Consider the following 25,068-nt stretch of genomic DNA (forward strand, 5'->3'; position numbering starts at 1 on the left):
GGGTGGGGACAGGTGTAGGGGCGGGGACAGGTGTAGTGTGAAGGGGCGGGGACAGGTATAGTGTGAAGGGGTGGGGACAGGTATAGTGTGAAGGGGTGGGGACAGGTGTAGTGTGAAGGGGTGGGGACAGGTGTAGTGTGAATGGGCGGGGACAGGTGTAGTGTGAAGGGGTGGTGACAGGTGTAGGGGGCGGGGACAAGTGTAGTGTGAAGGGGTGGTGACAGGTATAGGGGGCGGGGACAGGTGTAGTGTGAAGGGGTGGTGACGGGTGTAGGGGCGGGGACAGGTGTAGTGTGAAGGGGTGGGGACAGGTGTAGTGTGAAGGGGCGGGGACAGGTGTAGTGTGAAGGGGTGGGGACAGGTGTAGTGTGAAGGGGTGGGGACAGGTATAGGGGGCGGGGACAGGTGTAGTGTGAAGGGGCGGGGACAGGTGTAGTGTGAAGGGGCGGGGACAGGTGTAGTGTGAAGGGGTGGGGACAGGTGTAGGGGCGGGGACAGGTGTAGTGTGAAGGGGCGGGGACAGGTATAGTGTGAAGGGGCGGGGACAGGTATAGTGTGAAGGGGTGGGGACAGGTGTAGTGTGAAGGGGCGGGGACAGGTATAGTGTGAAGGGGTGGGGACAGGTGTAGTGTGAATGGGCGGGGACAGGTGTAGTGTGAAGGGGTGGTGACAGGTGTAGGGGGCGGGGACAAGTGTAGTGTGAAGGGGTGGTGACAGGTATAGGGGGTGGGGACAGGTGTAGTGTGAAGGGGTGGTGACGGGTGTAGGGGCGGGGACAGGTGTAGTGTGAAGGGGTGGGGACAGGTGTAGTGTGAAGGGGTGGGGACAGGTATAGGGGGCGGGGACAGGTGTAGTGTGAAGGGGCGGGGACAGGTGTAGTGTGAAGGGGTGGGGACAGGTGTAGTGTGAAGGGGCGGGGACAGGTGTAGTGTGAAGGGGCGGGGACAGGTGTAGTGTGAAGGGGCGGGGACAGGTGTAGTGTGAAGGGGCGGGGACAGGTGTAGTGTGAAGGGGTGGGGACAGGTGTAGTGTGAAGGGGTGGGGACAGGTGTAGTGTGAAGGGGTGGGGACAGGTGTAGTGTGAAGGGGCGGGGACAGGTGTAGTGTGAAGGGGCGGGGACAGGTGTAGTGTGAAGGGGTGGGGACAGGTATAGGGGGCGGGGACAGGTGTAGTGTGAAGGGGCGGGGACAGGTGTAGTGTGAAGGGGTGGGGACAGGTGTAGTGTGAAGGGGCGGGGACAGGTATAGTGTGAAGGGGCGGGGACAGGTATAGTGTGAAGGGGCGGGGACAGGTATAGTGTGAAGGGGCGGGGACAGGTGTAGTGTGAAGGGGTGGGGACAGGTATAGGGGGCGGGGACAGGTGTAGAGTGCAGGAATATACATAATATATATATATATATATATATATATATATATATATATATATATATATATATGATCTGACTTCATGATCAGATTTGAATATAGAAGAATAGAGTATAAAATAAAGAAATAGAATAGAATGAATCGAGCCGTCTGCAGACATTTGGATGGATTAGAAAATAACTGATCTACAAAATAAATTGTGAAAACAAATCATTGTAATATAAGGAATATGAGAGAACAGAATATAATGTGAAGGGGAAGTGAGGACAGGTGAGGGGGTTGGGCAGGTCTCTCAGGTATAGGATGTATATACAGCCCCCTCTGGTGTATCACCAAGGAGATGTCCTGTTCCCCATGGCAACCAGCAGAACAGAAAAGATAGAAGAACTCTGATTGGTTAGTGCAGTACCCTTAACTTCTCCCCCATGCCGGTGGGTGGATCCACACCATGACAGTGACCCGCCCACTCTGCAGACCACGCCCTGAAGAAGAGAACATATGACATCGGGGTCTCTCCCCGGGATGAGGACACGTTGTGTACATCGCTGATAACACGATGACGCTCCGTGTATAATAGTACAAGACGAGGGGGGACACTCTCTACTCCTATGGACTGCCTAATGTCAGCCCGGCCCGCCCCCTGCACTCACAGTGCGGACGCACAACGCTCTCTCTCTCTCTCTGCCCGATGTGCCTATTGGGGACACAGGAGCGACCGGGGACACACACATATCCACCAATCACAGCCCTAGGAAACAGGTTACCTCATTACAGCACAACCCATGTGTGAAGAAAAGGCGGGGCGATGACGTGTGAAGGGCGGAAGAGGAGGTGACGTCATCAGAGAGGGCGGGCCGGAGGATGACTGCAGGTAGAGAGAGCTGTGTGTGTGTCAGTGTGATATCAGTGTGTGTGAGGAGAGAGGGGGCACACCATACACTCACCAATCTACACCTATATACTGAGTGTATACTCCATATACTGACTGTATAATTCACACACACTGTATACTGACTGTATACACTATATACTGACTGTATACACTGTACACTGACTGTACGTACTATATACTGACTGTATACACCATACACTGACTGTACATACTATATACTGACTGTATACACCATACACTGACTGTACATACTATATACTGACTGTATACACCGTACACTGACTGTACATACTATATACTGACTGTATACACCGTATACTGACTGTACATACTATATACTGACTGTATACACCATACACTGACTGTACATACTATATACTGACTGTATACACCGTACACTGACTGTACATACTATATACTGACTGTATACACCGTATACTGACTGTACATACTATATACTGACTGTATACACCATACACTGACTGTACGTACTATATACTGACTGTATACACCGTACACTGACTGTACATACTATATACTGACTGTATACACCGTACACTGACTGTACATACTATATACTGACTGTATACACCGTATACTGACTGTACATACTATATACTGACTGTACATACTATATACTGACTGTATACACCATACACTGACTGTACATACTATATACTGACTGTATACACCGTACACTGACTGTACATACTATATACTGACTGTATACACCGTACAATGACTGTACATACTATATACTGACTCTATACACCGTACACTGACTGTACATACTATATACTGACTCTATACACCGTACACTGACTACATACTATATACTGACTGTATACACCGTACACTGACTGTACATACTATATACTGACTGTATACACCGTCTACTGACTGTACATACTATATACTGACTGTATAAACCACACACACTGTTGACTGACTGTACATATTGAATAGATTATATACACCGTATACTGACTGTACATACTATATACTGACTGTACACTCCATACACCACACACTGACTGTATACACTGCTCACTGCCTGTATATACTATATCCTGACTGTACATACTTTATACTGACTGTATACACCACACACCGTATACTGACTGTACATACTATATACTGACTGTATACACCATACAATGACTGTACATAATACATACTGACTGTATACACCGTATACTGACTGTACATACTATATACTGACTGTATACACCATACACTGACTGTACGTACTATATACTGACTGTATACACCGTACAATGACTGTACATAATATATACTGACTGTATACACCGTACACTGACTGTACATACTATATACTGACTGTATACACCGTACACTGACTGTACATACTATATACTGACTGTATACACCGTACACTGACTGTACATACTATATACTGACTGTATACACCGTATACTGACTGTACATACTATATACTGACTGTACATACTATATACTGACTGTATACACCATACACTGACTGTACATACTATATACTGACTGTATACACCGTATACTGACTGTATACACCGTATACTGACTGTACATACTATATACTGACTGTACATACTATATACTGACTGTATACACCATACACTGACTGTACATACTATATACTGACTGTATACACCGTACACTGACTGTACATACTATATACTGACTCTATACACCGTACACTGACTACATACTATATACTGACTGTATACACCGTACACTGACTGTACATACTATATACTGACTGTATACACCGTCTACTGACTGTACATACTATATACTGACTGTATAAACCACACACACTGTTGACTGACTGTACATATTGAATAGATTATATACACCGTATACTGACTGTACATACTATATACTGACTGTACACTCCATACACCACACACTGACTGTATACACTGCTCACTGCCTGTATATACTATATCCTGACTGTACATACTTTATACTGACTGTATACACCACACACCGTATACTGACTGTACATACTATATACTGACTGTATACACCGTACAATGACTGTACATAATATATACTGACTGTATACACCGTATACTGACTGTACATACTATATACTGACTGTATACACCATACACTGACTGTACGTACTATATACTGACTGTATACACCGTACAATGACTTACATAATATATACTGACTGTATACACCGTACACTGACTGTACATACTATATACTGACTGTATACACCGTACACTGACTGTACGTACTATATACTGACTGTATACACCGTACACTGACTGTACATACTATATACTGACTGTATACACTGTACACTGACTGTACATACTATATACTGACTGTATACACCGTACAATGACTGTACATAATATATACTGACTGTATACACCGTACACTGACTGTACATACTATATACTGACTGTATACACCGTACACTGACTGTACATACTATATACTGACTGTATACACCGTATACTGACTGTACATACTATATACTGACTGTATACACCGTACACTGACTGTACATACTATATACTGACTGTATACACCGTACACTGACTGTACATACTATATACTGACTCTATACACCGTACAATGACTGTACATAATATATACTGACTCTATACACCGTACACTGACTGTACATACTATATACTGACTCTATACACCGTACACTGACTACATACTATATACTGACTGTATACACCGTACACTGACTGTACATACTATATACTGACTGTATACACCGTCTACTGACTGTACATACTATATACTGACTGTATAAACCACACACACTGTTGACTGACTGTACATATTGAATAGATTATATACACCGTATACTGACTGTACATACTATATACTGACTGTACACTCCATACACCACACACTGACTGTATACACTTCTCACTGCCTGTATATACTATATCCTGACTGTACATACTTTATACTGACTGTATACACCACACACCGTATACTGACTGTACATACTATATCCTAACTGTATACTCCATAAACTGTTTACTCACTGTACATACTATATACTGACTGTACACTCCATACACTATATACTGACTGCACATACCGTATACTGACTGTATACACTATATAATGACTGTACATACTTTATACTGACTGCACTGTATACACCACACACCGTATACTGACTGTACATACTATATCCTAACTGTATACACCGTAAACTGACTGTACACTCCATACACCACACACTGACTGTATACACTGCTCATTGACTGTATATACCTTATATAGGTGGCACACCGCTCACTATACATGGCTCATGTGTTTGTACACCACAAGTTATAGGCTTTATGTGTGTGCAGTGACTGCTTGTAGAGGAAACCCCCCCCCCTACGAATGCTGTGAATAGTACTGTACATTTAAATGCATGTTTATACCTGTTACCTGTTTTGTGTGGGCGGTGGTTTCCTGTTTTTATTTCAATGACACATGGATTGTACTGTATATGAACAAAGAGAACAAATAGTGGGAACCCCTCATAATGGGCACAGCGGGTGTACAGACCCAGGAACTCAGCACAGGGATGGTGGGAACCCTTCATAATGGGCACAGCAGGTGTACAGACCTGGGAACTCAGCACAGGGATGGTGGGAACCCTTCATAATGGGCACAGCAGGTGTGCAGACCCAGGAACTTGGCACTTCGACAATCCTTCATAATTTTCTTTTTTCTCAAATCATCTTCCAGGATGGCACCCTGAGAGATGACTGCTCCCACCTGACAGTTTTTGATTGTGTTTCCCTTTTTTTTTTTTTTTCCTTAAAGACCTAAGTCCGAGGGCTGGAGGTCTCCCCCCGGGAGCTGGACCACAGGCTTGGGAAGCCTCAGGGTCTGGTTGGGCTTGCACTTCCTGGGGGGGTTTTCCTTACCTCTCAGGGGGGCGGTAGAAGATCCCACTTGAGAACTGAAGGACCCCGGGCACAGTGGAGGTTCCCAGAATTTCAGGGACCATAGTTCCTGCTCCTCTTCCTTACCCGACTAGAGTCAGTTTCCAGGATGTTGCCGGTCAGAGGTCCTCTTCGGTCTCCCTGGTGAGTCCCCCTTCTTTTGTCAGCCGACGGCCCCGGGTCCCTCAGGAGGCGATGGCGCCTCCCTCCGCCCATGGCACGCATCCTCTCTCCAGAGCCTGGTGCCAGCTCGAGCGGCATGCAGTGTGTTTTCTGGTGCCATTTTTGTGGAAGAATTCCATCTCCTGGGCGCCGAAAGTGAGTCACACCGCGCGCCTCGCTAGAGCGCGGCACTTCTGGTTTCCGGGGCCCTTGAAAAATGGCGGCGCAGCGTTTGGACGGCGCTGCAGGGGGGGACTCACGATTTAAGCCCAGAGAAGACACTTGGAGCAGGCGTCCATAGCTCTCTCACCAGAGGGGGGAACCCCAACAATGGAACGAGAGGCGGCGGTATTGGCAGCTATTCAGGAGACCACAGGGGGTGAGTCTACCTGTCTGGCGGGGGTAATGGAGGGGGTGGGTCCCCTAGCCCTCCCTCGCAGGGAGCCACGGTGAAGTCCATTTCAGGCTAATTGGGCTCTTTTTCTTACAGAAGTGGAATCTATTGCCCAGGGAGTTGCCAGTAGACCTAGGTTTAAAGCTCCTTCCCAGTCTAAGAGGCATGGTTATTGCAATTAAAAATTGGCACCTGAGCAAACCAAGCTGTTTTGCTACAAGTGTATACACAAATTATCAGGGAAGGAGACCTCGCAGGTCATGAGAGATTTTCTTTGTTCAGACAGAAATGTCTACCCTCGGGGCCTTTCAGGCAAACCTAATACTAGGCAGGAAGAGCCCCACCCTAGTAGAGAGGGTTCATCCTCTCAGGAGAGTACCTCTACACATAGGGGTGGTAGATACACGTGCACTGAACACCAAAAGACCCTGGCCTCTCAGGATTCTGAAGAGGAGGTTGAGGACTCCAGTCGGAGTCTTCCTGAGGAGGGGGAGGATGTAGAGAATAGCCAGGAGGAGGAAGAAGAACACTCCAGACTAGGCAGACATATCTTTTCAGCAGATGATATAGAGTGTCTCCTAGGTGCAATATATGCTTCGGAAGAGATTCAGAAGCCCGAGGCACAGATTTCTGCCCAGGATAGGATGTATTGAGGCCTGATCAGACCTCAGTCTAAACGCTTGCCTATCCACCAGTCCCTCAAGGATATTATTTTGAGGGAGTGGAAAGAGCCAGAGAGAAAACTTCGAAAATTTAAGAACTTGAAACGCAGATGCCCTTTGAAAGAAGAGGAGGAAAAGCAGTTTTTTAAAATACCCAGGCTCAATGCGTCCTTAGCACAGGTGCCCAAACAGTCGGACCTCTTTTAAAGATACAGGCAATATACGGGACCAGATGGACCGCCGGTCCTAGACCCTTTTGCGTAGAGCCTGGGAGGCCAATGCGGCACTGCCATCGGCCTGTGTAGCCAGAAATGCGGATGTATGGGTAAATAAGCTAATGGAACATGTACTTCCAAGTCCAAGCAGCTCTTGGATTCCTTGGAAGTGATTGGAAAAGCGGTTGCATACCTTGCGGATGCGGCAGTCGAAACTGTACGTACGTCCGCGAAATCGGCAGCCCTCCTTAATTCGGCTAGAAGGGCCGTATGGGTTAAGACCTGGGATGGGGACCACACATCAAGAACAAGGTTGTGTGGTCTACCATTTGAAGGGTCTCTCCTATTTGGTGCAGGTTTGGACCAGACCCTTTCCAGGCCCACTGAAAAGGGAAAGAAGTTTCCTGTAAAACCTAAAAAGGATAAAGGAAACTTTTTTTTCGAGGCCCCCAGGTCAACAACCGTTTTAAAAATCGTAAAGAAGGCAAAAAAATGGGGCATTGGCAGGGGCAAGCAGAAAGAAGGTCTCCTTTTCTCAGGCCCAAAGCCTGCAGACAAGGATTCCAAGTGAAGCCAGCACCAGGGTAGGGGGGAGGCTCTCACAGTTTGTCACATAGTGGGAACAGGTCTCTGAGTCCTCTTAATCCTTCAGTGGATAAGAGAGGGCTACAGACTGGATTTTATTTGCAGTCCTCCCCAATCTTTTCTTCTAACCTATTTACCCAGGGACAGACCAAAAGCTTTAGGATTCTTAGAGCGTGTCAGACAGTTGGCAGACTAGGGGGTCATCCTCCCAGTACCAGCAAGTCAATGCGGATGGGGATTTTACTCCCATGTCTTCGTGGTCCCGAAGCCCTCCGGGGAAATACCACCTGATTATAAATCTAAGAAAGCTAAATACATTCCTGCGATACAAAAAGTTTCATATGGAGTCGGTGTACACAGTCAGGAAGCATCTGTTGAAGGAGGTCTTTATGGTCACCATAGACCTAAAGGATGCATATCTGCATGTCCCCATTTTCCCAGAGCATCAGGTATTTCTTCGTTTTGCAATACACACAGATTAGGGTTCCCAGCACTGGCATTTCCGGGCCTTGCCCTTCAGACTGGCAGCCAGCCCGAGAGTCTATACAAAGATACTCGCAGAGGTAATCTCTTACCTGCACCTACAGGGAGTCACACTGATCCCCTATCTAGACGACCTATTGGTCTTAGATCTAGACAAGGTGATAAGCACCTTGGAATCCCTGGGGTGGTTGATCAGTCAGGAGAAATCCTCACTGACTCCATCTCAGACCAAGCTCTACCTAGGCCTTCTGTTAGACTCAGTAGCGCAGAAGCTGGTACTTCCTCAGGAGAAGGTAGAAGCTCTGATTCGCATCGTATCTTCAATCATAGATCTGAGGGAGGCCTCCCGAAGGTTGATTATGAGGACTCTGGGACTCATGATGTCCTGTATTCCTGCCGTGCCTTGGGCCCAGCTCCACTCCCAGGTCCCTTCAGAATTCCCTACTCTCCACATGGGACGGAAAAAGGGAGTCATTGGACGAACAGGTTTCCGTTCCCGGAAAGGTAAAGAAGTCCCTTCTTTGGTGGCTCAACCATCAGAGGTTGGGGGCGGGTCACCTTTGGACCCAGCTTCAGCCTGTCCGTGTGACAACCGATGCAAGCTCCTGGGGTTGGGGGGGCCCATCTAGAGGGGCTACAGGCTCAGGGTGTATGGGACAGGCTCCAGAGAACTGTCTCCTCCAATTTCAGGGAGCTCCTGGCAGTCATAGAGGCTCTAAAAGCGTTCGAGGACAGGACCAGGGGGAGAGAGGTCCAGATCCTCTCCGACAACTCTACGACAGTGGCCTTCCTGAATCGTCAGGGGGTACCCGGTTGCGCTCTCTGATGAGTCTGACGCAGGAAATCTTGGAATGGACAGAACAGAGTCCCCTCAATTTCATACATATAAGGGGGATTTTCAATGTAGAAGCGGATTTCCTCAGTCAACAAACCGTTCACCAGGGAAAATGGGAGTAAAATCCCAAGGTATTCCCTCTTGTGTGTCAACAACTGGGCACCCTAGAGATAGACCTCTTCTCCTGCAGGGCGAATAGGAGAGTCAAAAGGTTCTTCTCCCTGTCCAGAGAGGAGGGGCCTGAGGGGGTGGACGCTTTAGCACAAGAGTGGGATTTCAGCCTGGCTTATGCTTTTACCCCCTTAGCACTGATCCCAAGAATTATTCAGAAACTCAGTCGGTCCAGGGGCAGTTTGATCCTGATCTCTCCGTGGTGGCCCAAGAGGACCTGGTTTCCCACTCAGGGAAATTGGTCGGTGACCTCTCCGCAGCACCTCCCAGAGCATCAGGATCTTCTGCTTCAGAGTCCACTTTGTCACCCGAACCCAGGATTTTTAAAATTGACGGCTTGGCTCTTGAGAGGGAGAGCCTGCGCAGGTGCTCTGAGAAAGTAATAGAGACCCTTTTACTGAGCAGAAAGCTGATTACTAGATGCATTTATGCCAAGGTCTGGGGGTCTTCTCTCATTGGTGTGAAACGAGGGGGACTTTTCAACAGGACCTTCCTACGATCCTAGAATTCCTAGAGGAGGGGGTGGATCGACGCCTGGCAACCAAAACCCTTAGGGTCCAGGTGGCAGCACTGTCTAGCTTTTTGGACAGAAGTCTGCCTCTGGATCCATTGGTCAAAAGATTTTTGATGGCTAGGGAGAGGTTGTCCCCGGTTCAAATGAGTACATTTCCACCGTTGGCCTTATCTCGTAGAGTCGTAGAGGCCCTAACCAGGTGTTTTTAATCTCTCTCTTGATTGTGTTTTCTGTCAGGTGGGACCAGTCATCTCTCAGGGTGCCGTCCTGGAAGACTTCCCAAAAACACCATTACCGGTAAGTGTAACTGGTCATTTTTCTGTTCCTCTCTCTCCGTGCACATGTACTTGTCTGCTCAGACTGACTGAATACACTGCATGGCTGGTATTATCTCAGCGGCTGTTGTGCTGGCTGACTGCCTGAAACACAGATATTTACACATGAATGGAGATACAGTACTGCACCTTTTGTAGATTAGGAAGATTTGTTAAAAACTATTTTCAGGCAACCCTCACACTAAGGTCACTGAATGTGATCCTCTGATTATGCCCGTACCTGCCCATTGTACAGCGACCAGCTGATGCAGGAATGTGCCAGGAAAGGACGATTCTTTCAGTGGGGACCAAAGTAGTAAAGTGTACGTGGTGGGGGGTAATGACATTCACAGACATTGTTTAGTAATCCGAGTCTTGTTGTCTTTGCAGTGGCCGAATGATCGTCAAGCCGTGGCGCAGCAGGGAGAGTATGCAGGACGTGGAGGGCCCTGGGGATGGACCCTCAAATGCCCCTGTGTATGGTGAGCATTGTACACTTCACTTATGATCACACTCCTTATAACTGTACTTTTGTCCTATTTCAGAAGGTGGAGCCCCTCCCACTTCACTGTAAATTAATTCTGATTGGCTAGGCTTGGGTTATTGCACTCATTGCTCTGTGTCTCATTAACCCTTTCACTGCCTGGGCCATTTTTGCCTACATAAAAAAAAACTCATTTTAGGCCTGAACTTAATCCACTTAACCACTTCCATATTGGGCCAATTCTGGCACTCTGTTCCTACATGTAAAAATCTTTTTTTTTTTTTTTGCTAGAAAATTACTTGGAACCCCCAAACAATATATATATTTTGTTTAGTAGAGAACCTTGGGAATAAAATGGTGGTCATTGCAACTTTTTATGTCACATGGTATTTATGGAGCAATTTTTTTATACGCGTTTTTTTTCATGAATTAAAAAGAAAACACTAAAGTTAGCTCAATTTTTTTATTTTTTTTGTGTAATGTGAAAGATGATGTTACGCCGAGTAAATAGTTACCTAACATGTCACGCTTTAAAATTGCGCACACTCGTGGAATGGTGCCAAACTTCGGTACTTGAAAATCCCCATAGGCGACGTTTTAAATTTTTTTTACATGTTACCGTCCCCTCCCGCTGCCTGTAAGAAAAATCAAGCAGCTGAACTGCCGCTATGATTGTTCTTACGGTGCAGGGACTTGCCGGCTGAAAAGATCAATACCGGGATGATGACTGTAGGTGCAGGAATCATCCCGGTATAACCACCGAAACGGGAGGACGTCCATGGAAGTGGTTAAAGACCCCACCTTTTTCTGACATCTGTGTTTTTTTTTTTTTTGTTTTTTTTAGCTTCAGGCATCGCATTTGGCAGAGGGAGGTCCCCAACCCCCAGGCTGCAGACATTTACCAGTCCGTGGCCTTTTAGGAACCACACCGGATTTCACACGGGAACAAAGGCATCATCACTGGGTCTTTTTGCTTCTTTATGCAATGCAGGCAGATCATGGCTGGTGGGAGGGACTGGCAGGGTGCTGCGAATAGCATCTTGAAAACATCACAGCACCCCACCTCAGTACTCCTCTTAGGAGCCAAGCAGTGGACTTGCTTTTGGGGAGGAGCTATGCAAATATTAACCACTTGCCGCCCATATAACTAATAGGGCTGCAAGGTGACACTGCTGCGCCGGATCACGTATTTAGCACGTGATCCGACATTTCCGGGTAGGGATGTGCGCCGCCAGTGGCCTGCTCCCGCTGTGATTTATACACACAGCAGGGGAGCTGATCGGTGGGTATCGTGGACTTAATGTCCACCGGCACCCACCGATCCTTCAGTACACAGGCAGAATGGCAATCTATGTAAACAAGGCATATTGCCGTTCTGTCAGGAGGGAAGGCATGGATCTTGTGTTCCTGCAAAGCAGAGACAAGGATCCATGCCTTCCCCTAGTAAAAGCACCTCCCACAGTGTAGTAAAACACTGACTAGGCATGCATTTAACCCTTTGGTCGCCCCTGATGTTAACCCCTTCCCAGCCATTAGTACAGTGACCGTGTATAGCATTAGCACTGATCACTGTATTGGTGTCACTGGTTCCCACAAGGTGTCAGTTAGTGTCTGACTGTCTGCCGCAATATCACAGTCCTGCTATAAGTCACTGATCGCTGCCATTACTAGTAAAAAATAGAAATATCCCCTATTTTGTAGACTCTATAACTTTTGTGCAAACCAATCAATATACGCTTATTGGGATATGTAGCAGAATACATATTGGCCTAAATTTATGAAGACTTTTTTTTTTTTTTTTTTAATTGGATGTGTTTTATAGCAGAAAGTAAAAAAAATATATATATATATATTTTTTTTTTAATGGTCGGTCATTTTTTTGTTTAAAAAATAAATAAATAAAAATTGCAGTGGTGATCGAATACCACCAAAAGAAAGCTCTATTTGTGGGGAAAAAAAATAAATCAATTTTATTTGGGTACAGCGTTGCACGATCCTCTGACCGCTTGGTTCTGTCAGAAACCATGAATCAGACTGAGACAGAACAGTTAAATCACACTTGTTTAATAACAATAATAATAATAATAAAAGGTAAACAGAGTAAACGTTGTCAAAACATAGCCAGAGTTCAGGAACGGATATTCAGACAGGCCAAAATGTCAGGGAGCCGGAGATAAGTGTAGTAGAACAGCAAGCAGGATCTGGAGCCAGAAGGAATGTCAGCCAAGCAAGTCTTTAACAGGAACACAGGAAAGCGTCTCTAAAGATGTGACCAAGGCGAAGGCAGAGATCATCTGGACTGGACGGCTTAAGTAGGCAGGACTGACGAGCAGGATATCATCAACAGGTGAGTCACTGTGGAGAGATAGGAGCTGGCAATTAGCCGACAGCTGAGCAGCCAGCCCAGAGAAGGAAAGGCTGATCCCAGCCCTGACAGGTTCCCCCCCCCCCCTTGTGACATAGTGGATCACTAATCCAAGTTCAGAATAGTGGAGCTCCACCCAGGTACACAGTGATCACATGGTACAGGGCCAAGCACCGCCTCCCTGTACCACGTGATCACTGTAACCAATCAGAGGTCACAGTATTTCTCAATGGCTGTATGATTGCAGCTCAGAACTGTTAGAAATGATTGTTTACGCAGCCATCAGGGCTGTGTAAGCAATCATAGTGCAAAAAAAAAAATCCCAATCGCCTCCTAGAGCAGTGCAGTGTCACCATGGTAACCCTGCACTGCTCTGGTGACAGGATGTAGAAAAAAAAAAAAAAAAATTTCCACCAGAGCAAGTGTCTCTATGTCTCGCTGTGGTGGTGATCAATAATATATTTACATTTTTTTTTTTTTAGCAGACACCCTAGGGAATAAAATGGCGGTCATTGCAACTTTTTATGTCACACTGTATTTGCGCAGTAATTTTTCGAACCCAACTTTTTTTGGGTAAAAATAAAAAACAGAGTAAAGTTAGCCCAGTTTTTTTGTATAATGTGACAGATGATGTTACGCCAAGTAAATGGATATCAAACATGTCACCCTTTAAAATTGCGCACACTCTTGGAATAACGCCAAAACTTCAGTACTTAAAAAATCTCCATAGGCGACGCTTTAAATAGTTTTTTTTTCAGGTTTTGCATGTAAACTTGCAGGTTGTGTGCTGTTTGGTTCCCTCTTCTCGATCCACTTCCAGACCGGGCCTTTGCTGTCACTTTTTGTTTACGTGCAACAATCAGTATTTTTGACTAGAAAATTACTTTGAACCCCCAAATGTTATATATATTAAAGCAGAGGCCCTAGAGAATAAATTGGTGGGTTTTGTAAGTTTTTTCAGGTCACATGGTATTTGTGCAGCAGTTTTTCAAATGCAATCTTTTTGGGAAAAAAAAATACACTTTTTTAAAAACATTTTAAAAAAATAATTTTAATGCAAAACAACACAACTCTATTTTTGTAAAATATAAAAGATGATGTTTTGTTGAGTAAATAGATGCCAAACACGTCACACTTTAAAATTGTGCACGCCCATGCAATGGCGACAAACAACGTAAATTTTACTATCCATAGGCGACGCTTTAAAAGCCTTTACAGGTTACCAGTTTAGATTTACAGAGGAGGTCTAGTGCTAGAAATACTGCCCATGTTCTGACATTTGCGGCAATACCTCAGATTTGTGGGATGATTGCTCTTTGCAGGTGTGTGGGACCGATGCGTGTGATCGCCTTTGTGTGTGACCACAGGGGGGGGAAGGGGGCACTTTAACTTTTTTTTTTTTATTTATTTTTTGTACTGGTTTTTTTTTTTTTTTTTTTTTTTTATCACTTTCATTGCCGTCACAATTACAGGTGCACAGAAATTAAAATTTTGTTACCAAAAATTCAGAATGCATTTGGCAAAAACCAAAAATTACATTTTAAAAAAAATAATGTATACTTTTATACAGCGGGCACGTTTCTCTCTATTTGCAAAATGCCAAAAACTCAATTTTCGAGTGAACTGGTTCAGCTGCCGAAATTTCGGGTGCATCTCTAGTCACAAGGAATGTACAGCAAGGGGAAAAAAGTATTTGATCTCCTGCTGATTTTGTACTTTTGCCCACTGACAAAGAAATGATCAGTCTATAATTTTAATGGTCGGTTTATTTTATCAGTGAGAGACAAAATAACCAAAAATATCCAGAAAACCGCATTTCAAAAAAATTATAAATTTGGTTTGCATTTTAATGACTGAAATAAGTATTTGGCCCCTTCGCAAAACATGACTTAGTACTTGGTGGCAAAACCCTTGTTGGCGATCACAGAGGTCAGACGTTTCTTGTATTTGGCCACCAGGTTTGCACACATCTCAGAAGGGATTTTGTCCCACTCCTCTTTGCAGATCCTCTCCAAGTCATTAAGGTTTCCAGGCTGACGTTTGGTAACTCCAACCTTCAGCTCCCTCCACATATTTTCTATGGGATTAAGGTCTGGAGACTGGTTAGGCCACTCCAGGACCTTAATGTGCTTCTTCCTGAGCCACTCCTTTGTTGCCTTGGCCATGTTTTTTGGGTCATTGTCATGCTGAAATACCCATCTACGAACTATTTTCAATGGCCTGGCTGAGGAAAGGAGGTTGTTCTATCCCCTTAGCAGAAAAACACCCCCAAACTATAATGTATGATGGTGGGAATGGTGTTCTTGGGGTCATAGGCAGGATTCCTCCTCCTCCAAACACGGCGAGTTAAGTTGATGCCAAAGACCTGGATTTTGGTCTCATCTGACCACAATAACTTCACCCAGTTCTCCTCTGAATCATTCAGATGTTCATTAGCAAATTTCAGACTGGCCTGTACATGGGCTTTCTTAAACGGGGACCTTGTGTGCACTGCAGCATTTCAGTTCTTCACGGTGTAGTGTGTTACCAATTGTTTTCTTGGTGACTATGGTCCCAGCTGCCTTGAGATCATTGACAAGATTCTCCTGTGTAGTTCTGGGCTGATTCCTCACCGTTCTCGCGATCATTGAAACTCCACGAGGTGAGATCTTACATGGAGCCCCAGACCGAGGGAGATTGACAGTTATTTTGTGTTTCTTCCATTTGCAAATAATCTCACCAACTGTTGTCACCCTCTCACCAAGTTGCTTGGCGATGGTCTTGTAGCCCATTCAAGCCTTGTGTAGGTCTACAATCTTGTCCCTGACATTCTTGGACAGTTCTTTGGTCTTGGCCATGGTGGAGAGAATGGAATCTGATCGATTGATTGCTTCTGTGGACAGGTGTCTTTTATACAGGTAACAAGCTGAGATTAGAGCACTGCCTTTGAGAGAGTGCTCCTAATCTCAGCTAGTTACCTGCATAGAAGACACCTGGGAGCCAGAAATCTTGCTGATAGGGGATCAAATACTTATTTCACTCATTTAAAATGCAAATCAATTTATACATTTTTTGAAATGCGTTTTTCTGTATTTTGATTTTATAAAAATGGCGACGTTGACATCTGGGCAAACAGGCAAAAAGTGATGTCAGGTCATCACGAGAGGCAAGAGCAGATCAGAGCTGATTGGGTGGGACAGGAGAGCCCAAGAAAGCCATGGAAGAGGTCCCCTCTTTTAGATCTGACTCTAAAAATGGTACCAGATTGATGTCTGCAGCTGCAGGAATCATCCCAGTATAACCACTGGAAGTCCAGTGATGTACAGGTATGTCACTGGTCCGAAAGTGGCTACATAAAAGGGAATGATCGGCTTGTAGAGAGATGGAAAATGTGTGTGTGTGTGGGTGGGGGGGGGGGGTTAAGAAGTGCTTTTGACACTTGGAAATGCTTGTAACGTCCCCCACAGATCTGTTAATGCATACTAGAGGGAGTACAACTGGGGGAATCAATGGTGGAGAAGGATCTGGGGGTTCTGGTAGATCATAAGCTTAATAATAGCATGCAAAGCCAAGTTTCGGTTTCCAAAGAGAGCAAAGTCCTTTCTTGTATTAAGAGAGGTATGGACTCTAGAGAGAGAGATATCATTTTGCTCCCCTGTACAAATCATTAGTAAGACTTCATCTGGAATTAGCCGTTCAGTTTTGGGCACCAGTTCTCAAAAAGGATATCTGGGAACTGGAGAAAGTGCAGAGAAGGGCAACCAAACTGATAAGAGGCATGGAGGAGCTCAGCTATGAGGAAAGATTAGAGGAACTGAATTTATTCTCTCTTGAGAAGAGGAGATGAAGGGGGGATATGATCAAAATATTTAAGGGGTTCATATAGTGAACTTGGTGTTGAGTTATGGAAAGGTTTCTTCACAGTAAGAGCTGTGAAAATGTGGAACAGACTCCCTCCAGAGGTGGTTCTGGCCAGCTCAGTAGATTGCTTTAAGAAAGGCCAGGATACTTTCCTAAATGTACATAATATAACTGGATACTAACATTTATAGGTAAAGTTGATCCAGGGAAAATCCGATTGCCTCTCGGGGGATCAGGAAGGAATTATTTTTCCCTGCTGTAGCAAATTGGTTCATGCTTTGCTGGGGTTTTTTGCCCTTCTCTGGATTAACAGTGGGTATAGGTTTGTGTATATGGGATAGTAGTATTATTAAAATATATATATTATTATTTTATTTTTTTTTAACTAGATGGACTTGTGTCTTTTTTTCAGCCTGACTAACTATGTAACTATGTTTTAGGCTAATGTTTACTGCTAAAGGTAATTTTTTTTCTTTTTGTTTTTTTTTTATTCCACAGAGTCTAAAGGAATAGATGGAGCCCCAAGAACGGCACCCTCCCTGTGGCAGGAGAAGAATAATACCAAGCGGAGCTTAGCAGATTCCCCCAGACGTAGGAGAAAGCCCACCAAAACACATCGCAACCCAAGCAGCAGCTCTCCAGAACAATTGTCTCTGAACAATGTGAATGAAATTGATGCTTCTGGTCAGGATAATGAGACGAGTGACGATCATTCCTCAAACAAGCTGCCCGAGCTGCTGAGTGGGGACAAAATGGAGTCCCGCAACAGTGACCTTTTAGTTGGTGAGTTGAAGGCTCACACAGAGGAGAAGAATGAAACAAACAACAATGGAGGACCGGAGTGCCCTGTACCGTCCTGCGGGTCGCGATTTTCCACTAGCCGAATGTTCCGATCTCAGAAGGGAACCAGCACAAAAGCCAAGCCCTTCCTGTGCACAGTGTGCGGGAAATGGTTCAGCCAGAAATCTCTGCTCATCCAGCATCACCGTAACCACACCGGCGAGCGTCCCTACCCATGCATGGATTGCAGCAAAAGTTTCACCTCCTGCTCTCTGCTCATCCGCCACCAGAAGATTCACACTGGTGAAAAACCCTTTGCATGCTTGGACTGCAGCAAATGTTTCAGCGAGAGTTCCCAGCTGGTCCGCCACCAGCGCACTCACACCGGAGAGCGCCCGTACACGTGCATAGAGTGCGGCAAGAGTTTCAGCGAGAGTTCCAAGCTAGTCATCCACCAGCGCACTCACACTGGCGAACGGCCGTATTCCTGCAGCGACTGTGGCAAGAGCTTCAGCGTGCGCTCACACCTTATCACGCACCAGAGAACTCACACGGGTGAGCGACCCTACACCTGTATACAGTGTGGCAAGAGCTTTAGCGAGAGCTCCAAGCTTGTAATGCATCAACGCATTCACACCGGCGAGCGCCCTTACACATGTGCCACCTGTGGCAAGAGCTTCAGCCAGCGCTCCGTCCTGGTGACCCACCAACGTATACACACGGGCGAAAAGCCCTACACCTGTCCCGAGTGCGGCAAATGTTTCATCGACAAGGTGGGCTGCGACCGCCACCGTGTCACGCACAGCGACGAGAAGCCTTTCCAGTGCCCCCTTTGCGGCAAGAACTTCAGTCGCAACTCCGACTACAACAAACATCAACGTACCCATACCGGAGAGAGGCCGTATGCTTGCCCGCAGTGCGGCAAAAATTTCAGCTGGAGTTACCAGCTTGTCCGCCACCAGCGTGTCCATACTGGTGAAAAGCCTTACATTTGTATTGAATGTGGGCAGAGCTTCTGCTGGAGCTACCAACTGGCCACTCACCAGAAATCGCACACGGCAGAAAACTCCTTTGTGTAAATATGCTATTTATGAGAACAATTAAACAGTACCCACCTGGGCTTAATATGCGGCCATATCACTGAGCAGTTGGGCAGTTGTCCATCCTGTACCCAAAATCCAATCATACCATAGAGAGTGTTCCTGTCTCATGCCCCAATTCCCCCATCATATCTGTGAATGGCTGGATTTTTGTCCATCTTGTGCCCAATATCCATTCACAAACATTTGGTTCAATGGCGGAATGGGGTTGGCCTGCACGCAACATTCTGAGTTGTATTGTAGATGACAAATCTTGTGGGGTTGTCCTAAGGCCTAATGACCCTTTTCATTAAAAGGAATGTTTACATACAGATTGCAACCTTGGGTCACAAAGATAAAAGCAGATAATGCAATGCTCAAAATGTAAGTCCTTTGCAGGCTTGTAATAAAATCCACAATGGGTGCTCTGGCTCTGATGCTCTCTCACTCCGGTACAGACATAAATACAACGAATAGAGCCTTGGGTCACAAAGACCTGCAACTTAAAGTCCAAATTTAGTGGTAACCATGCCAAGCCAATATATCTTGCCATGTTATATTCACATCCGTGGATACAAATGGAGGAAACATCCACCTCCTTGTTTTTGAATGTTTAAGCTCTCAGAAACCTCTCGCAGCTTGCTTTGGAAGGGCCATGACTCGGATGTGTACAGGCCGTGTGAGGAGCAACAAGAGTGATTGTAATCTGTGGACAAAAGTTGGCCATACACTGACTAGTAGAATCAGAACCGACAAGACTTTACTTTTTGAGAGAAGTTCTTATGCAGTATGTCTGGGATTGCATTCCAGTAGTGGGTCTGGACAAAATTGTATAGGTTTCCAAACAAAATGTATTTTAGCTCGATGGTAAGATTGTATGCACTGAAGGACGATTTTTCACAATTTCCGTACAAACTTTCAAACCAAATATCACTTGTGTATGGCCAGCTTTGGACTTCTTGGTAGACAATCGAAGTGTCTGTTGTTTAGCTTGCCAAGATGGCAACTGTCCAGTGATGTATTAGTAAATACAGACTTGGACACCAACCAATCCAGATTTTTTTATTTTTTTTTTTGCCAACTTCGTGAGGTTTCTTTGTTGCATTACATTTCACTGAAGGTTTGGATAATTGCATCAAGATGTTTAGCAATGCTGGACTAGTATTAGGTCTGATGGCCTTTCACAGTGGGAGTATCCGTGGGACACATAGACAACCCACACTGTGTAGTCATTTCTTGCTGTCCCTGATCTTCCAGGGTGAATGCCATCTTATTAAATGTCTTCATCTCTGGTGTATTTGGGTGATGCAGGCACTTCAGGTACCCGAATGGCCAAACGTCATTGCCTGATTCATTCTCATTAAATGAGCCAAATTTTGAACTGAGCTTCTATGGATGAAATGCATTGCATGGGCTGAAGCTTTGCCCCGTTGCCGCACTTGTGACTTTGCCACTCTGGCTCATCTGTAGTTCATCTATGTCTGATTCTACCATCTAAAATGTGGCCTTGTGATGTCACATTGGGAGGGGGCATGTGCTTTAAATTCTAAAACTCTCAGACTGGTACTCGGGACACATCCCTCTACTGTGGATATTTGATAAAGTTTGATTGGCTCCATTTGTTGAAAAAGTTACAGTATTCATGGGAATCACAAGAAAGGGCGTTGTGGAAGTTGTGGTAACTGTAGAAATATGTCTGCTAAGAAAGAAAAGGAGAGAAAAATATTTAAATTTTTGATTGCTGTGTTGTCCAGATGTCATTGTTTCCCATCCAGCAATGGGGGCTGTCGCTGTACGACTTTCTGGAAGCCAGGCATTGGGGCGAAATTGGTCACTTTGCACAATTTTGTAGACCTGAGTTGTGTACCAAATTTTTCATCACTACAGGAGTGCAGCTAGAGATTCCCCCAAAGCTGGATACGGGCCTCAGCTGTTCCCGGTTATAATTTGCCTTGGCAGATTATTTTTAAGGCTGCCAATCAGAATGTATTTGCCACAGTTTAAAGCAGTTGGTACAGAGAGAGATCGGTCCTGGCTGCTGTAAGTGACGCATTGCTCTTTGCCTTATTAATAAAAGGGCCCCAGTGTTGCACTGCCTTTTATCCACCTCTTATGTTTCAGGCTGGGAAAGAGGTTCATGATAAAAGTTCAGTCCATCCAAAACTGATTTCAGGAATTGGTGGCACCCGGGGCCAAATCACTCTTTACATACCTCTTTATTTATATCCCTATTTATTTTAGATTTCCATAGCTCCTAGCTCTGTTCCTCGCCACTTTGGGGTGGGTGATCCCTCTACAGTCTACACCATTACACCATCCAGGATATACAGTGAGGGGGAAAAAAGTATTTGATCTCCTGCTGACTTTGTACGTTTGCCCACTGACAAAGAAATGTTCTGTCTATAATTTTAATGGTCGGTTTATTTTAACAGCGAGAAACAGAATAACAAAAATATCCAGAAAAACGCATTTCAAAAACGTTGTTATAAATTGATTTGCATTTTAATGAGTAAAATAAGTATTTGACCTCTTCCCAAAACATAACTTAGTACTTGGTGGCAAAACCCTTGTTGGCAATCACAGAGGTCAGATGTTTCTTGTAGTTGGCCATGAGGTTTGCACACATCTCAGGAGGGATTTTCTCCCACTCCTCCTTGCAGATCCTCTCCAAGTCATTAAGGTTTCGAGGCTGACGTTTGGTAACTCGAACCTTCAGCTCCCTCCACATATTTTCTATGGGATTAAGGTCTGGAGACCGGTTAGGCCACTCCAGGAAATTAATGTGCTTCTTCTGGGCCATGTGTTTTGTGTCATTGTCATGCTGGAATACCCATCCATGACCCATTTTCAGTGCCCTGGCTGAGGGAAGATTTGATGGTACAGGGCCCCGTCCATCATCCCTTTTGATGCTGTGAAGTTGTCCTGTCCCCTTAGCAGAAAAACACCCCCAAAACATAATGTTTCCACCTCCATGTTTGATGCTGGGGATGGTGTTCTTAGGTTCATAGGCAGCATTCCTCCTCCTCCAAACATAGTGAGTTGAGTTGATGTCAAAGAGCTCGATTTTGGTCTCATCTGACCACAACACTTATGGCGCGTACACACGGTCAGATTTTCTGACTGGAAATAGTCAATGTGAACTTGTGGTCAGAAAGTCTGACTGTGTGTATGCTCCATCGAACATTTGCTGTCGGAATCTCCACCAACAAATGTTTGATAGCAGGTTCTCAAATTTTCCGCCAACAAAACTTGTTCTTGGAAAGTCTGATCATGGTGTACACAAGTCCGTCGCACAAAAGTTCACACATGCTCTGAATCAGAAGGTGCAGAAGGAGCCACACTGGCTATTGAACTTCCTTTTTCTCGTCTCGTACGTAACGGTGTTCTCATGTTCGGAATTTTTGGCCAACATTTGTGTGACCTTGTGTATGCAAGACAAGTTTGAGCCAACATCCTTCGGAAGACAATCCACGGTTTTGTTGTCGGAAAATCCGATCATGTGTATGCAGCATTACACCCAGTTCTCCACTGAATCATTCAGATGTTTATTAGCAAACCTCAGACTGTCCTGTACATGTGTTTACTTGAGCAGGGGGACCTTGTGGACACTGCAGCATTTCAGTCCTTCACGGTGTAGTGTGTTAGAGCCCTTGCACACTGGGGCGGTTTGCAGGCGCTATTGCGCTAATAGAGCCTGCAAACCGCCCCGAAAGTGCCGCTGCTGTCATCCCAGTGTGAAAGCCCCGAGGGCTTGCACACTGGAGCGATGCGCTGGCAGGACGGTAAAAAAAGTCCTGCCAGCAGCATCTTCGGAGCGGTGAAGGAGCGGTGTGTTTACCGCTCCTTTACCGCTCCTACCCATTGAAATCAATGGGACGGCGCGGTTATACCGTCGGCAATGCGCCTCTGCAGAGGCGCTTTGCGGTGGTATTTAACCCTTTCTCGGCCGCTAGCGGGGGGTAAAACCGCCCCGCTAGCAGCCGCATACCGACGGTAAAACGCCACTAATAATAGCGGCGTTTTACCGCCGACGCCACCCCCCGACCCAGTGTGCAAGGGCTATTACTAATTGTTTCTTGGTGATTATGGTCCCAGCTGCCTTGAGATCATTGACAAGATTCTCCTGTGTAGTTCTGGGCCGATTCCTCACCATTCTCATGATCATTGAAACTCCACGAGGTGAGAACTTGCATGGAGGTCCAGACTGAGGGAGATTGACAGTTATTTTGTGTTTCTTCCATTTGCGAATAATCTCACCAACTGTTGTCACCCTCTCACCAAGCTGCTTGGCGATGGTCTTGTAGCCCATTCCAGCCTTGTGTAGGTCTACAATCTTGTCCCTGATGTCCTTGGACAGCTCTTTGGTCTTGGCCATGGTGGAGAGATTGGAATCTGATTGATTTTGTGAACAGGTGTCTTTTTTATACAGGTAACAAACTGAGATTAGGAGCACTCCCTTTAAGGGAGTGCTCCTAATCTCGGCTCGTTACCTGTATAGAAGACACCCGGGAGATAGAAATTTTGCTGATAGGGGATCAAATACTTATTTCCCTCATTAAAATGCAAGTCAATTAATAACTTTTTTCAAATGCGTTTTTCTGGATTTTTTTTTTTCTTTCTCTCACTGTTAAAATAAACCGACCCATTAAAATTATAGACTGATCATTTCTTTGTCAGTGCACAAATGTACAAAATTAGCAGGGGATCAAATACTTTTTTCCACCACTGTACATTAGGAAAAACAGGAGTGGAATGTGGGAGCCCCCATATGGCCCCTTTCACATGGGGCGGATCCGCTGGACGGACTTTGCTAGCTCAGCAGGGGATCGCTCCGTTTGATCCCCGCTGAGCAGGCAGCTGATAGGTCAGTCTCCGCTCAGTGTGCAGGGGCGGACCTGTCAGAGCCCCGCTGTTCTCTATGGGGAGATCGGATGAAAACGGACAGCCTGTCTGTTTTCATCCGATCCGCTTGGACGGATGGCAAACGTATCGCCATCCGTCTGTTTTGAGCGGATCTTGTTGGATCTGGTGGCAGGCAGGTGTCAGCGGACACATCTCCGATGACATCCGCCTGCCCATAGAGAACAATGGGTGGCTCGCTCGGATCCGCCTGAAAAACAGACAGGTGGATCCGAGCGGGACGATCGTGTGAAAGGGGCCTATTGGTCACAGTATTGGAGCAGATGCAGGAACTCCAGTAGAGCCCCAAATGTATCTAACTCCCAAAACAAAAATGTCATATATTACAGCTTACTTGTCTTTTTAAATGTGGTGGCTGCATTAGTTTTCATTTTTTTTTGACATTTTATTTTTCCTTAGTGGTCTTGCCAGTTCCTCTCTGTAAGGTTTACCTGTTCATGTTCTGTTCTACGAAAATAGCCTTATACCCTTATACGCATTTTCACCTATAGCAGCCGCCTTTCCTTTTTTAGGCTAGTATGCACACTGGTACTTGAATCCCCCCAGGACCTTAGAGTGGTTGTAAACCCTTAGGCTGCATTCACACTACAGTGTTTTGAATTGTGGGCAGATTTGCCGCGGATCTGCCGGCGATTTGACAGCATCGATGTGTGAATGACAAAACGCGGGACTTACATTCGAGATGCCATTCATTTGACCCCTCAAATCGCGGTGCGTGTCTGCCGCGATTGTCGTGCGATAAAACATGCTGCAATCGCTGCAACCCTCATTGTGGGACGCATGTTGCCCAAAAGTAGTTCCTGAACTAATTTTGGGTGACATGCGTCCCGTGATGCGGATTGCCACGATTGCAGCATGTTTTATCGCGCGGCAGACCCGCACTGCAATTTGAGGTGTCAATAAAATGAATGGCATCTGGAATGCGAGTCCTGCGTTTTGTCATTCACACATCATCGCTGGCAGATCCGTTGCAAATCTGCCCATGATTCAAAGCGCTGTAGTGTGAATGCAGCCTTAGACTCCATTCACACCTGAGCGTATCCTGCAGTGCGTTTTTTTTTTTTTTTTTTTTGTGGAGCAT

General features: G+C 45.6%; 1 protein-coding gene across 1 annotated transcript; it reads left to right on the plus strand.

The window, feature by feature from the left end:
• Window positions 1-1,837: 1,837 nt before the first annotated feature.
• On the plus strand, window positions 1,838-24,690 carry LOC141126766 (uncharacterized). Its single transcript, XM_073612749.1, has 4 exons — window positions 1,838-2,237; window positions 10,443-10,502; window positions 10,910-11,001; window positions 17,707-24,690. Exons 3-4 carry the CDS (start codon window positions 10,917-10,919, stop codon window positions 19,065-19,067), a joined length of 1,446 nt encoding a protein of 481 aa, XP_073468850.1. The 5' UTR covers window positions 1,838-2,237; window positions 10,443-10,502; window positions 10,910-10,916; the 3' UTR covers window positions 19,068-24,690.
• Window positions 24,691-25,068: the final 378 nt, after the last annotated feature.

Source organism: Aquarana catesbeiana, linkage group LG02 (genome assembly GCF_042186555.1).
Source record: "Aquarana catesbeiana isolate 2022-GZ linkage group LG02, ASM4218655v1, whole genome shotgun sequence".
NCBI classification, from domain to species: Eukaryota; Metazoa; Chordata; class Amphibia; order Anura; family Ranidae; genus Aquarana; species Aquarana catesbeiana.

Coding starts and splice junctions, on each gene's coding strand:
- LOC141126766 (XM_073612749.1), top strand. CDS start 10,917: ATGATCGTCAAGCCGTGGCGCAGCAGGGAGAGTATGCAGGACGTGGAG. Junction 11,002..17,706: donor CTCAAATGCCCCTGTGTATG/GTGAGCATTGTA, acceptor TTTATTCCACAG/AGTCTAAAGGAATAGATGGA.